The 15,027-nt window shown below is 47.1% G+C and overlaps 1 protein-coding gene across 1 annotated transcript in view; it reads left to right on the top strand.

Moving 5' to 3' along the window:
- Nucleotides 1-15,027, top strand: part of MEI1 (meiotic double-stranded break formation protein 1) — a gene marked incomplete at its 5' end in the record, with an annotated part of 48,298 nt that overhangs the window by 12,625 nt on the left and 20,646 nt on the right. The window contains 11 exons of the mRNA XM_084279458.1: nucleotides 1,099-1,233; nucleotides 1,718-1,832; nucleotides 3,408-3,526; nucleotides 4,681-4,822; nucleotides 6,086-6,197; nucleotides 6,841-6,901; nucleotides 7,938-8,035; nucleotides 8,809-8,983; nucleotides 9,095-9,242; nucleotides 9,804-10,079; nucleotides 13,064-13,229. Coding sequence (XP_084135584.1) covers nucleotides 1,099-1,233; nucleotides 1,718-1,832; nucleotides 3,408-3,526; nucleotides 4,681-4,822; nucleotides 6,086-6,197; nucleotides 6,841-6,901; nucleotides 7,938-8,035; nucleotides 8,809-8,983; nucleotides 9,095-9,242; nucleotides 9,804-10,079; nucleotides 13,064-13,229 — 1,547 coding nt within the window. The remainder of the gene's footprint in view (nucleotides 1-1,098; nucleotides 1,234-1,717; nucleotides 1,833-3,407; nucleotides 3,527-4,680; nucleotides 4,823-6,085; nucleotides 6,198-6,840; nucleotides 6,902-7,937; nucleotides 8,036-8,808; nucleotides 8,984-9,094; nucleotides 9,243-9,803; nucleotides 10,080-13,063; nucleotides 13,230-15,027) is intronic.

Here is a 15,027-nt window from a genome sequence, read left to right as displayed (position 1 = left end):
GGGCTCCTGGTGCCCAAGTTCCATAAGGCCGTTTCCTTGCCTTGCCCACCTCGCAGCTTTTTCTCACAGCAGAACATGAGGTGACTGCCAAGCTGGGTTTCATCCCACTGAGTGGCTAAAAGGGGTGGTTCTGCTTCTGTTCACCTTTTGCCCTGTAGCTGGGCTACCGGTGTAGTTTCTGCTGAAGGTCACGTTCCCATTTGTACATAGAGCACGTGCTCCCAGCTTGCTTTAGGCAGGCACGTCTGTGAAAACTGAGTAACAGGGAATACTTTTGGCTCCCAGCTCTGGCTTCTGTCATGCTGTGATGCTTTCCTTGCCTTGCTTTGGAGAGGCCCTCTGGCAGGCTTCTAGTGCCTCTTGTCCGCCTGTCTTCCTTCCTGCCTCCCCAACTGTACCTGACTTGCCAGAAGCCAAATGAGCACAGTATGCCATTTACACAGCTCTGCCCAATAATGGGATTAATGGCTTGTCATGTCTCCATGCTCTCATGCTGAATGCTCAAAGGTGTTGGACCACAAGGTGGTCAGACAACCAAAAGAGTCATTGTCAAGAATAATTGTCAAAATAGTTGGATTGTTTATTTTCCTGATTACTTTTGAAGTTTGTGACAGTCCCTGTCCTTCTGGCAGCATCTGGCATTTGAAGTGCTATTGGACTGTAAGAGAAGCTGTTCTCATGGCATGGCCCTTGTTCTAGGATGGTCATGTTTGCTTGTTTACTCAGAAATATGAATCACCAGATGAACCCCCAAATGCCAGAGCAGATGGCCTCAGCATAGAGTGCTAGGCAGAGAGATCACTGTGTTTTGCAAGGCTTGTTTTTCTTGTGCTTTTCATGTCAGTGTTTGCTGGTGCAGTCACACAGTTATCCGGGCTGTGGGTTTTTTTTATCATAGCAGGGCTCCAGACTCTTTGTAGCAAAGCCTTTACTTGCTCAAGTTTGAGACTGCATCCTCGAGAGCAGCTGGCTCAGAATACTGAGCAGCATGGTGGGAACCACATGGATCAGCTGCCCTTCTGATGGAATGAGGAGAGGGCTCTACAGCTACTGGGCACTGACAATACCTTCCTTCCTTAGCCTGTTTCCTCTTCACAGGCAACCAGTGGAAATCAAATTATTCACAAACCGAGGTGTATGTATAGAAGCCATTGATGTGTTGATGAAGACAGTGAACTGCCCAGTGCTGGAGGTGGTAGTGGAGGCTGTGAGAGCTGTGGCAGCTTTCCTGAGGTAAGCAGGAAGATATTTGCAGGTTTTTCTTTGGATAGATGTGTTGATACCATCTTGGTCTCTGCTGCTCCCCTGTGATTGTGTGGGTGAGCCTGCTCTGCAGTGGGACTTCCAGCTGAGGCAGGCGTGGGCACAGCAGAACAAGCTTCCCACCCACTTCAGAGGCTGGCAGGGCAATGCAGCTGTGGTGTGCAGCAAGGACCTGGTGTCACTCTCTGCCCCATCTGGATAGAGAAGAGCAAGTGTGTGTCTCTGTACAGTCATGTACTTCCTGACTGCAGGGGGAGTGGCCAGTGAATGCAGTGACGGTGTGTTTGGGGATGAAGGCACTGCTCAAGTGTTGTGATCTTAGCCTGCTGTGCTGGAGAGAAGTGGCAATGGCATATTGGTGCCAGGAGAGCAGTTATTTCTGTGGGTGGTACCTTGCCAGATAGAGTGTCCTCATCGAGGAATGTACTTGCTGTCTTTCTCTCTGCTTGTTCAGGAAGGACCATCTGAGCTCCCCTCCAGTCCCATATGAAGAGTTGCAGAAACTGCTGGAGGCAGTGCTGAAGCGATGTGCTGACCTCTCCCCACCACCAAGTAGTAAGACCCATGCAGTAAGTAAAAATTTGTGGTTGCTTTTTGGTAGAACCAAGCAGGAGAGGTATGATCTTCCTAGCACGTTATGTGGATGTTGTGTATATGTTTCATCACCCTAGCCTGTAGCTGTTGGGTTGTCTTCTTCTAATCCTCAAGCCTCAAGATAGTACCAGACTGTTTTTGAAGTAGCTGAAGATGGATGCTGGTGAATGTTGTCTTTCTAAATCAGTGAAGATTTGTGGGGCACCACTTGAGTGCACTGCTCACGTTATGTGTGCAGTATTGCAAATTCATTTGAATCTCCCATTTCCTCTTCTTCAGGCTCCCCCCTTGCAGGCTCTGTGGGTCAATCTGGGGTTTTCTTTCAGTGAGTATCTCTTGGTGTGCCTTCATACCAAGAGGATGACTATATATGCTGTGATGCCTCAGCAAAGGAGCTCTGAGCCACTCTTTGAACTGCAGATCCTTTCCTCGTCCTGGAATACACAGTTAGTGCGATGTGCTGCTGGGACTGGCGCACTTCTGAGGAGAGCCCCAGTACAGATGGCTAGTGAAAGGATAGAGGCTGAGCCTTCTTATTCTAGGCTCAGGGCCATGTACCAGAGCTCCAAATGCCTGATGAACTACCTTCAGACACAAGTTCTGTGGTACCAGGTGTCTGCCTTGTCTGCCTGGAGAAAGCAGAACTGCTTTCTGCCCCATAGGCAGATCTCTCCCTCCAGCACATGGAGCACCTCATCCCCCCTCCTACTTCACTGACCTTGGTGTCTGCCCAGTTTCTTACATCTTCTCACTCCCTTCACTGGTGGCAAAAAGCAGACACTAGTGGACTTGATCTTAAGGTCCTTTCCAACCAAAATGATCCTATGATTCTATGACATCCAGGCTGTATTTATTAGGAGACGAGGAAATTATTGTACCTCTATGAAGGTGTCTCTATGAAGGAGAAGGACTTCTGAACCTCCAAGTACCAATGTGTTGCTGTGCCCTCCTCTGGTAGTATTCAGAGAAGACCACCACAAAAGCTTAAGGCTTAAAAGCAGATTTTGAGTTCTAGTGGGGTCCCAGTTTAGGCAGATCATTAACTTTGACACCACGGTTGGCTTCTGTGTGAACTCAGTAGGATGCTATATGGGAACAACAGCTAGTACAGGGATAGTACAAATCTGAGCCAAAGTAGAGAACTTTGAAGATTTCAGTGCTGACCAGGGAGAGGAACTGTTCAGTGTTGTCTGAAAAGTAATTGTGAGGAACAAAATTTTAAAACCATACCAAGTTTTCCCAGGGGGGTTTGAAGGTCCATTAGCTGAGCTGTTTAAAACTCAGGCTGGACCAAACGATGGACACACAGGCTGTAAAGACAGGGTAGCGCAGAACTAGGAGCTCTGTAACTCCATCCTTCCTAAGGAGAGCACAGAATATCTCTAATTCTGCCCTCCCTGGGGAAAGCACAGTAAAAATAAACCAGCTCTGTGAAGGAAGAGAGTGAAGAGATATGTATTATTGTTCCTGCTGCTGGTATCGGAGTAGAAAACTATTTTCTGACACAGGGTTTTGAACATAAGAATTTGAGGGCTTCTCTGCTTTCACAGGGGGATCTCCTATTGCCAATGTCTCGAAGTCACCCACCAAACAGAAATCTCAGCAGAGTTCCTCAGAGACAGAGCCAGCTCTTGCTCAACACCCTGGAAAGCTTCAGAAATGCTTGCAGGTGAGGACAAGTCGAGGCATGGGGTGGGTAGTGTGTGTCCATCCATGTCTGTCCATCCTTCTGTCCGTGTAACCGAGTTCCTCCACTCAGCCCCACCACTGAAATACCACAGGTGAGTTCAAGGCATGGTGCTTGTCAGGGAAGCAGAAGGATGGATATGGAGTCATAGGGAAAATTTTGTGACCCCGTATGTGTCTCCTGAGAAATTTGAGAGACCTGTCAGTTGTTTTGTGTCTTTGACCGTTGAGGAACTGATTGGAAATGAGCCAAAACTGGTAATGATGTAAGAATGGCTAGAAGGTATGTGTGAAGCCATATTCCTGTGCTCTGGGGTGTGTGGGCACTGCTGGAGGGGATTAACCATTTAACAAACAGGTATTTTCTCCAGATGCTGGTCTTGTGTTTGCTCATGTCTGTGTCCTGTTACTGCAGATGGCTTTTTAGGCAGCAAGTTTTCCTGGTTTTCTTGATGAGAGCTATCTCTCACCCTTAGCTGCACAGCAGACAATGGTGTATGAAACCAGGTCTGTTTCTGGGGAGGTCTGGCCAGCTTGTTTTGCCTTGTATCACTTGCATTTGGCTTGGCTGAGAGAATTTGGTCAGAAGCATTGTCCCTGTCTGCACTGACCCAGTGCCTTGGGGTGGTGCTAGGTTGCACTCAGGTTCTGCAATGGTTTTTACATCAGCTGAATGCTCCCTGGGCTGGTTTTCATGAGGTTTGCTGTGTTGTGCTCAAGGCACTATGACCTGGCTGCAAACCTTCAGTTTTGCTTCCTACCACACATACTTTCCTCACAGAAGCTAAGTCTTTATTTCCCAACTTGTACCATTGAGCAACATTGCTGACTTCTAATAGCTTCACTCAAGAGGTTACTTGAAATTCCTGTTTCCAGCCCATTGAGTGCTTGTGGGGTCCTTAATGGTGAAAACTGTGATGGAAATATAGTAATATAACAAGGTCAGGCTTGATGGGGCTCTGAGCAACCTAATCTAGTGAAGATGTCCCAGCTTAGTGCAGGGGGGTTGGACTAGATGACCTTTAAAGGTCCCTTCCAACCTAACACAGTCTATGATTCTAAGATTCTATGCTTTCAACTTCCTTTATCCAGTGGGGAAGATTCCTCTCTCCTCCAGTATCCACTGTGTGTTTGCAGGCTAGCAGTGGAATTCCAGAGTGACCCCATGGCCCAGGAGAATGCTTTCACTGCCCCCAACTCTGAAAGCAAGGACACGCTGAGCAACTTCTCTGAGTTCCTGTTGAGGATTTGTGATGGTCTCTGCATCCCCATGGTCATGGTAGGGTTTCTTTTTCCAGGGTACCTAGAAAGGTGCTTTCAAGCACCAAGAGTGGGTTGCACAAGCGATTTTTTTGGGAGGAAGAGAGCATGCAGAGCAAAACTAGAACACCTGTGGTATCTGCCACCTCTCCAGAGCCAAATGTGGTGTTATATAGTTCATGCAAAATGGAAGTGTGTGGTCTTGGAGGGTGGAGGAGTTCATTAAGCTTCCATGTAGGTGGCAGTGTCATTCTTCAGACTGTGCAGTCCCCATAACCTACCTGCCATGCCATCTAATCCATTGCAGCTCTGGCTGCTGCAGGAAAGGAAGAAAGCCTGAACTGTTGTTTCCCCTTTTGCCACTTTTCCCAAAACTTGCCTGTGTCCTGGAAAGCAGCAGCATTTTGCACCTGTGATTTCATTTCACATTGGTTAGGCTGTCAGTCTGCACAGCAAGGGCAGGACTAAGCACTGTGCCTCAGTAAGGCCAGGGACATGGTTTAAAAACCAGCCATGGAGAGACGTGTGTGCTTAGTGACAGGCCTGTCACTGAGGCACTTGGAATGGGATTGTCAAAACAATGGGATGTGGTTGTGCTTCCAAATATTGAGTAGATTTTGCTCGTGCTTTGCCACTGCACGGATTCTTGTAGTTGTTGGGAGCTTGGAGATGTTTTGGTTTGTATTTTTTAACCAATCTCTTGGCAGGCAGCTGCAGTGGCATTGCTGCTCCCCTCGCTGAGGGGAGGGTGCAGTGCGTGTCCAGTTTGGCAAAGCTGGACTCAGTGTACTGTTTCTTGCTCATTGAACTTGAGTAAAAATTAATGGACTGTGAGAAAAATTCCCAGTGACCTTCTACAAGAGGGAGTTGAGTCATTCTGCTCTAAACAACTCAGGGCTGAACTCCATAGAGAGCTTAAGCACCCGTGTTTGCCCCTACTCGGTGAAGCGCCGAAGCACAGGGTTGCATGTTACTGAGCTCAGCTGCTCTGAGGCCTGTGTCCCAACGGTGTGTGCCACACCTGAGCGTGAGCTGTCTGACACCTAGGAGCAGTTACGTCCGGGGTTACACCGGCAGTAACATCAGGCACTGGGCATTAGGGCCTAGCTGGTTGCCAGCTGGAATCAGGAGGGGGTTTCTTTGATGTCATGTCTTGCGGAGTGAGCAGCATTTGTTTGAATTTAGAAATCTACATTTCTGGGCAGGCAGGACACAGGAAGAAAGCTGCTGTTTTCCGTTTTTAATTGCATATTGTGTACCTGATCTTTTCTTCTTTCCACAGAGCTACCTGGAGAGGGCTGTCAGCCCGCCAGTGATGGAGGTTTTCATCTCAACGCTCAATACCCTCTTCGCGGTGGTGCCAAACATGCGGAACAAGTTCTCCAAAAAGCTGGGTATGGGGGGTGGTGCGGGATGGTGTTCTCTGTGCTCTTCACTGATGGAACTTGCTGCTGCTGCTGCGTGTTACTGAGGCAGTGAGCTTACTGACACTCTCTGTGGAGGATTATATTACATGTTTAGATGAGTAAGAATAGAGTGAGCAGTCATATTCAGCAGGCTGGAAAAGTTATTTGGCCTAGCAGTGGTGATGGGACAGATTTTATTTTAGATAAGTAAGTTGTATCAGCTTTACTCTTTCCTCTGGAATATTCAGAATTGGCTCTTCCTGTGGGCAGGGATTACGCTGGATTACTGTTGGTGGGATTTTACTATGTAGGAATGTTATTTACTCTGTTTATAACTAAGTCTTTGCACATCAGAGAAGTGATGTGTGGAATTTCTCTATTCTAAACATGTGAAGCTGGAAAATCTTCCCTTCTCCTCCTGGAAGGCAACTGAGTCTCTCCTCCAAACCAAACCTGGAGTAGTTTGCTTTGGAAGAGAAGGCCTAACAAATGTGCTCTTACTGAGATGGCCTGCCCTGCTCACCAGATTTGTGTGGACGTATCTGAGGATGCTTATAGGACCTGCCCAGTCCTTCCCCTTATCAAACATGGTCTGTGTTCCTTCAGCATTTCTGTCTTGCTTCCGGTCTAGCATCCTCCTCCTTCATCCGACTGACACTGGAGCTGAAGGCCAGATTTTGCTCTGTGCAAAGGTATTGCCATGTGTGTATCGTGGGTGAGAACTTTCCAGATTGTGAGAATTCTCTGCTCTCTACTGAGCTGTGCAGATCTGACTTTGGAGTAGTCAAATCAGTGGGTGTTTTGGACCAGTAGCATCAGTTCCATTTGAGCTCTGGCTTCCTAGGCATATATTACCACTATCTTTGTTCCTCATCGTGTGATAATGTATAAAAAATGGGAGGGAGGAGGAAGACTTCAACAGCAGACATTGCAAGGGGTCTTCTGTAGCAGAGGCTGTGATTTCTAGGTTGAGGAGCACATGGGGAAATACTGGGTCTGTAGAGATGTTTTACCCCCTCTTTCCTGTGACCACATCTCATTAAGAGGAAACAAAATGCACAGCACCTCTAGTCCAGGTTACCACTGTGGAACTTGAGTGGGGATGTTTGTGCCTGGGAATGGTGTGTGTGAGGATGGACCTAGACCTCTGAAAACAGTAGTGTGGGGCACTGTAACACCTGTGTTTTACAATGCAAAGGTGTTTGGTTATGTCTTGATCTGCAAGGAAATCATTGGAGAGAGGAATACCTGGAAATAGAGCTGTTCTCCCCCTTTCAGTTACATTTTGGCATTCTTCATAGTTCAACCCTGGAAACACCATTGCTACAAAATCTCCATACTGGTGTTTGCCAGTAAAATCAGGTATCAGGAGCCACCCTCAGACACCTCTTATTCTCTGCAATGTTGGGGTCCTCCCTTTGCAGGATCCCCAGGTATACCAGGTATGATGGTTGTGAAAGTACCCCACTGTGTTCATATTGTCCCAAAGTATGTGAACACCTATGCTGTTGTCACCATGCACACCCACCACATCTGTGGCGTGACTGGTTTGGGAGCTCCTCGTTCTCCTGGCAGCCCGGGTTGGCTCCTGGAGTCTTCTTGTGATGGAGCAGGTGCTTGTCAGTGTCATTCAGTAAACTGAGGCTCTGGCATACAGCACGTGGTGTTACAAGCATGAAGAGGATGTTTGTCACCTTCTTCACTGTATCTTTCTTCTCTTCTTTACAGCAACCCTGCTTTGAATCAGGCTTGTTCCAGCTTCCTCTGCAACTTGTGCCTAAGCCTGTACTCTGCCACCGAGAAGGAAAGAACCTCTTCTCAGGAGGGCAAGTTTGGGGAAAGAGACAAATTGCTTCATTTAGTTTGAGGCCCTGACACCCTCTATTCAGGCAATCACTGCAAAAATAATTTTAAAAAGTGCAAAAGAGGATGGAGGGAAGGGAGGACACACAGCAGCTCTATTTAGAGATTTTTTTTTTCCCTAGTAGTTTTTTTTAAGCTGATCCAGCAAGGAGGTAACACTCAGACAGTGCCTTTTGAAGAGTCTGGATCCCTACCTGAAAGAATTTGGTTCATCTGCTCATGGCTTTGTTTACAGTAGTGCAACTGTTCATGGCTTAGTTGAAACAATGTTACTTACCACAGAGACACCCAAAGCTGCTGATTAAGGTCATTTTTCCTCTGGGATACTCTGTAAAGCTTTCCTGGATATACTGTAACTTTTCCTAATAGGTAAGTCCTATATAAATGAGATAAAAGTTTCCACATCAGAAAAGCCGCTTTTGCCACTGGCAGTGGTTGGTCACGGTACAGCAGCGTTAGCAAAGAGCTGGGAGCCTCAAACAGAAGTGTCTTTCCATCCTCAAAGGCAGCTCTGTTAGATCAGATCTCACACCTCTGTTCGTGCCGAATCAGAAGTGCACACGCTGTATGCAAACCGTGGGGTAGTGGGTTGGCTTTGATCTCTTACATCAGGAGCTCCCCTAGCTTAATGTGCTTGAGTGAGGGCAGGCAGATGCCTCCATCTGCCCGTTCCACTCTGCTTTGTTATAGACATTCCTCATCGCTGCCTGCCTGCTCATATTAGTTTTATTTCTAGAGCAAGAGATATCTGAGCTCCTTCAGAAGGGTCTGCCTCAGTTAAACTACACAGTTGCTGAAAACCTTCTCCTCCTGGCTGAAACCCTTGAGCCTTTCTCTGTGGATCCGTCTCCTTGCAGCCACCAACACTGTTTCATACTACTGTTGTACTTCGCCTACACCCTTGGGGACAGGTGAGCCAAGAGTATACAAGGCAAGTGGTTTTGTGGCCACTGCGTACCATGGGTTGGTGGGTAAGGCATGTCTAATGTTACCTGTTTCCACTCCAATCTTCTTGAATGCAGATTTGTCCCAGAAGCAGAATTATTTTTAGCCATAAGAAGTTTCCTCCTGTCCGCACAGGACCACGGAGACTGTCCCCCTCCATACATACTCAGAGCTGCACTTTACCTCCTTGCTGTCTGTCAGGACAAAGGCAAAGCCCTGGACACGGTAAAAGCTGATTTCATTCCTGCCTCTTGGACTCTTTTTTGTTCAGACAGACATTTCTCCCCACTCCTACCAAGCCTCTTGCAGAAAGTATTTTGACAGAGGTGGTGAGTGGTGAATGAGTGAAGAGCGTGCAGTGCATCTACGCTGTGGGAAGTTAACTGTGAAAAGCCACTAGGGAGTACAGATTTGACTGAATAAACTTGTGTATGTGTGGGAAGTGTAAGTGCGTTGGCTGGGCTGTGAATTCACATATGGAATATAATAAATTTCGTAGCCTCAGTCTCCTGAACACATCCACAGCCTCTGCAGCAGGCTTTCTAGTGTTCCCATATGGCTCTGTGCTGCTGCACAGCTTTGAGCACTGTATAAAGCCTACAAGTTTCTTAGCCTTTGTGATGCAAATGGGCTTTCACAAAATGATATTTAACTGATATATTTGATTGTCTACTTGAAAGGCACTGTGACTCTTCTTCACAGTAAACTCTCATCCCTTCAGCTTATATAAATATTCTAGTGAATATTTTGTTCTCTCTCCCCCTTTCCCTCCTCCACACTTACCAGAGGTCGTTGGGTACCATAAGGAGGAACCTGGATAATCTTCCAGATCTGAGCTTGGTCTACGTCCATTGTCCTCTCCTGCTGAAATTCTTCCTGCGCTACCCTGAACTTATGGGGAGATTTGGACACCAAGTCCTCCAGCTCTGGTTTTCCTGGGGAGACTGCAGGCAAACTGAGAATGCAGAAGCTGGTTTGGGCATGTCTGAGCAGCAGCAGCACAGTGCTGACCCGTTACTTCCCATTCTGAAGAGCGATTCCAGCATTCTACTTATTTTACTGGTATGTGACTTTCACAAGGACAGGCTGCTTCCCTGGCCCTGATTTCAGGACTTTTTGGTTCTTAAAGTTCTTGGTGCAAGGCCCAGGATTCTTCTCTAAGGGTCCATGTGTTTATACACAGACTTCCACCTCCCAGGGAAGCCTGATACGGAAAACAGGACCATGCATGTGTGTTGGCTCTTCCTCTATCATTCATCCACTGTGGTAGGCAGGGATCTTCTCAGAGCTGGCTACAAAGGGATCAGAAGTGTGCTGCTGATGTATGCCATGAAAAACCCAATTCCTTTCTTTATCCAGATACACAGCTGGGAACTCCAGATTCCTTTGTGGCAGCCTTTCAAGAAGCTGTTTTGCTAATTTTGGAGCCGTAATTTACTACCGATAGATGAGAATGGTATGAGGAACAAAGCTTTGAAAAAGCAGCGTGCAGAGAGCAGGTCTTGAGGGCAGAGCTTTCTGTTTGCTCAGGCTTTTAATTTTGTTTGGTTTTAACTGGAAAGTCTTGTGAGATTTTTGCAGTACTCTTGTATTTTCAGGGCTGCAAATTGCATGGTTTATTGCTCTTAAAAGACAAAATAAAAGTCTTGGGACAGAGAAAGCAGGGGAAGCAGGGGAGGCAGAAGCCTTGTAGTAGCAGGAATACTGTGTTTGCCTTTATCTGGCATAATGAGCTCTGTTAACCTATGTAATCTTGACAGAATCCAGGTCTCTCTGGCTGCATAGAGGCCACATCTCACTTCTACCTCTCTCACCTGTCCTGTCACCTCTCCCCATCACTTGTCCCATGACTGTTCAGCTGGTCACATAGTTGCTGACATTTGCACACAAGAACATCAGTTTTGCCTGTAAGGGCAAAAGCTTAGAGCTGTGATGTTTCTTCTCCAGCCCATTAGAGAAATTAAAGCGTGTTACTGAAAACAGAAAACCACTCCAGCAGACAATGAAGAAGCCAGGTTTGGTTCTTGACTAGTCACCCATCAGGCATCACAGACTGGTGGGTATTTGTTCTGAGAGGCTATGAAGTAAATTTTAACATCCCAGATTACTGAAATGGCTGACAGGAGGGCTCTCATGTTGGGCAGTTCTTCCAGTTCAGGTGGAAACATCCAGGCATTTGATGTTGCTGCACAGCATTAGTAAAAATGATCAATGAGTTGACATATCAGTACAAATTAAGGAGGAGAAGTGTCCCAGGAGACTTGCCTACGCTATTACCTTTTGTAGTAGTTGTCACTCCATAAACTGAAGCAGATGTATACATCACACATCTGTCAATAAGCAAAAGAGAAACAGGCTCCTTCCCTGAACAGAACAATATTCCTGCTTTCCCTTTTCTGTCTTGACATGTGCTTGTGCAGAAATAAATTAATTTAGCTCTGTCCCGGTCTTTAAAACGAATTGTAATAAATCACAGGCTTTGACAGTTCACCTTTCAGTTGGGGAAGAGTATAATCTATCTGAATTTAGATTGGCTAATAAAACAGTGCAGTACTCTGGGATAAATACACTGTCAGGTGTAAACAAAACTTATGAGGTGAATAACCTCATCCTGAGAATGCACTAGTTAAGGAAAGGCTTCTGCATGGTACAGTGAAAGAAAAATGAATGGCCTTGCAAGGATGATTTATTTGCATATCTGCTTTTAATAATTGTCTGGATTAGATAGAACAGATGGTTAGTGACTTCATCTGAGACCTTTTGCTCCTGAGTAGGAAGATGTTAACACAGTGATGCGTTTACCAGGACCAGGAAGGCTGTGGGCCTTGGTTAGTGCCATTCTGTGCTGCCTGTGTTCATGTGGGGGTGAATGTGGTTGTGATCACACACTGTCCCACTTGCCTTCTCCACACTCCAGATCTGAGCTGGATCTCTCAGAGAGTGGAGATGATGGTTTGACTGATGTTCCTGAACATCATATGGAGCTGATTGTGCAGACAGCTCCCTGCCCCTTATTCCTAAAGGTTTGAAATCTGAGCAGAAATCAGGCTCAGAAGTAGAGAGGGGTTTCTGGCACTTGCAGCCTGTTCTTACCTTAACTGCTTTCCTTGGGTCTGGGGTCCCACAGCCACTTCCTCTCCATCATCCTGGTCTGGATGCATGGCTGCCGTGTGAAGGCAGCTGGAAGAGGCAGTGGGCTGTCCCAGTAGGCTGTAGGCTTGGTTGCTGAGACCAGTTTTCTGTTTACATCTTCCACCAATGCTGTTTGCAATGCAGTAACCAGGAGTACTGGGGGAGGAGAGGTAGTGCTGACACAGTACATGTTGAGATGATTGGATTGTGTCAGCGCTGCCAGGCTGATTGTTATGGCAGTGTGTCTGTCTGTACCTGCTGTGCAGGCAACTTTAAACACCTTAACAACAGAAGGATGCCCAAACTAAGGCCGCTGGCTGTGGGATTCAGCTCGGAGACTCCAGACAGAGCTCTCTAGTCAAGAGGCAGGCTCGTGGGCTGAATGCTGTGTATACAGGTCTTCAATTTTCTGTGATTGAGTGATTGCTTGTCTGGTTTGTGTATGTTTCATGCAGTTTAGCTGTTCTGTTGCTACTGCAGATACAAGGCTGCCAGCCTTTTGAAAGCGAGTAACTATGGACTGACTCATGAGCTTGATTTTAGGTAAGCATCTTTAATAGGCAACCTGGTTTCTCAAAACAGTGAGGAGAGCAAAAGTGCCAGAGGCTCTGTGGTCTTGGAAACACTGCCCTGGCTTCAGGATTTCACTTGTCTAGGACATTGACCTTAAATACATGTTACCCCTGCACTTGTGCTGGACAGGAATTAAATAGCCAAATGCATTCTTTAAAGGGGCTGTGACTCAGAGCTGCCTATCAGACAGGAGTCCGTCTGCTTTATCCAGTTCTCTGTTTAATCAGGACGTACTTACGGTGCTTTATTAGGCTGTTTCCCAAGGCACCTGATTAGCATAATAGCAGCGACTTCTGCTTAATCAGGGCAGGAAGGTAATGTGTGTGCCTCTTCCCTCGCAGGACCTGGTCTGCTCAAGTTCTGTGCAGGTGGCTTGGAAGGTGTTGGTGACTCTAAGGACCTACCTGGAAAGAAATGAGGATGTCATTGTCTGTGACCTCCTCCGGAGTCAGTTCCTACAGATTCTGCAGCAGCTGCTGGTAGAGAGCAGCTCGGCCTCCTTACAAGGTGACTCCTTTCTGTGAGTTGGTGTTGCTGTAAGGGCAACTAGCAGAGCAGGTGGTGGAAGGGATGCAGTCTGAGATAAAGTGTTTTTTAACTGCTGATGTAGCCTCAGCATTTACCTGTGTGAGGAAATTTATGGACAGAAATGTGCTGATTTAGTTTCCTTCTCCAGATAGTGTTGTTTTGAAATGAGTCTTTTTCTGATTTAGGTTTTTCTGGCTTCAAACTATGATTGTTAAACCAAGGCAAGGTTTTCTTATGCTGTCTTAAGTGTTCAATGGGAGAACTGTGCTAGTAAGTCTCCCAGCTTGAACAGGGGCTCAACTGGTGACTGAAAGACATCCTCCTTTTTGCCTCTTCTCTGTGCAAAGCAGCTGGGTGTGCTTGAGTACGCTTGGTTCCCAGGGCGCAGGGACTGCGAACAGAGATTGAATCATTCATGATACTGATCTCCAAACAGGAACTGTGGTACCACCAGATCTCAGGATTCTGTTAAAACTCTCAAAGATTTCACAGGGCTGTGACTGAGGGAAATCCCTCTGTTTTCCTTACTAGCCCTGGCTGTAGAGTTGGGACTGGTGTCCCATCGTGAATGGTGCTGCGCAAAGCAGTCTGTGAGCTTGAACTGAACAAGGGAGCAGTGCTGGGATGTCCTTGGCTCCCCTGGGATAGGGGCCCAGTGCAGCTTTTGCCTGTTTCTGAGAGGGTGCCTGACACTTGTAACAGCCCTGCCCAGTTTGGAGTGTTTTACTGTGCAGCACTAGGGATGAGAGCAACAGGACTGGTTTTGCCTTACCTCCAACAAAGTCAGTGGGCTGGAGAAAGAGGGGGTTGAAAGCAGGAGCATGGTAAAATGTGAGGCTAGAAGGTTATAGATAAAGCCAGATCTGATCTTGTTTGGAGTTGTGGTATCCCTCTGTCACTGAGGTCTGCCAGAGCCTGTGGGGAGGTAGATAGTCCGTTTCCTTTTGTGGGAGTCAGACCTATTCCTCCAGACCACTGGTGATGAAAACAGGACACTGGGCTAGAGGAGCTTTTGCAAGATTAGAGCCCTTGTGCTGTGTCTAATATCCCCAGCTACTCTTCATTCTGCATCTTGAACTCCTTAACTGAGTTACTGGCAGCCCCATCCAAAAAGTCAAACACCAGATGTACCCTGGAGACACAGCTGCCTTGTCTCCCAGAACACAGGCAGCTCTCTGTGAGGTCTGGGGCAGGTGAGCCCAGGGCATCTGCACTCCTTTTCAAACTGTACCCTGCTCTTAGACAACAAGACAGCCCCACAGTGGGACTCCCTCAAGAGTATGTTAACACTGTGGACACCTGTATGTGTTTCCTCTAAAAACCTGCAAACTCTTTGAGTCTTTGTGCTGACATTTTCTGGAGGTGAGAGGTGTTTGCTGTAGGTAGGGCTATAGACAATGCAAATTCTTTACCTGCTTACAGTGCTGCAGAAGAGTGAATGTACAAGGGAGGGGACTGCCCTGGGAAGTTGGTGCCCTGAGCAGCTCCATTCTCACATACAGAGCTGCCATGTGAGGCTCTTGCCTCTTCTGTCTCTGCTCTGCCCTGTGGGATGGGACGGACAGTGTTTTCCAGCCTCACAAGATGCTGGAGAAGGAATGCTATGCAGCCAGATGCTCTGAGGTGCTGGGCTGCTCTCAAAGCATGGGCTGCTCTCAAAGCATGGGCTGCCAGTGATGGCCAAGAGGGCATATTGGTGACTTCTAGCTTATTAGAGGTGTCACTTTGAAAGGACAGTGACCATGCCCTTTACATGGTTCACCAAGGCCCTAAGCCT

This window comes from Gallinula chloropus (genome assembly GCF_964237585.1).
Source record: "Gallinula chloropus genome assembly, chromosome: 1".
In the NCBI taxonomy this organism is placed as follows: domain Eukaryota; kingdom Metazoa; phylum Chordata; class Aves; order Gruiformes; family Rallidae; genus Gallinula; species Gallinula chloropus.
This window is presented reverse-complemented; position numbering and strand designations above follow the sequence as displayed.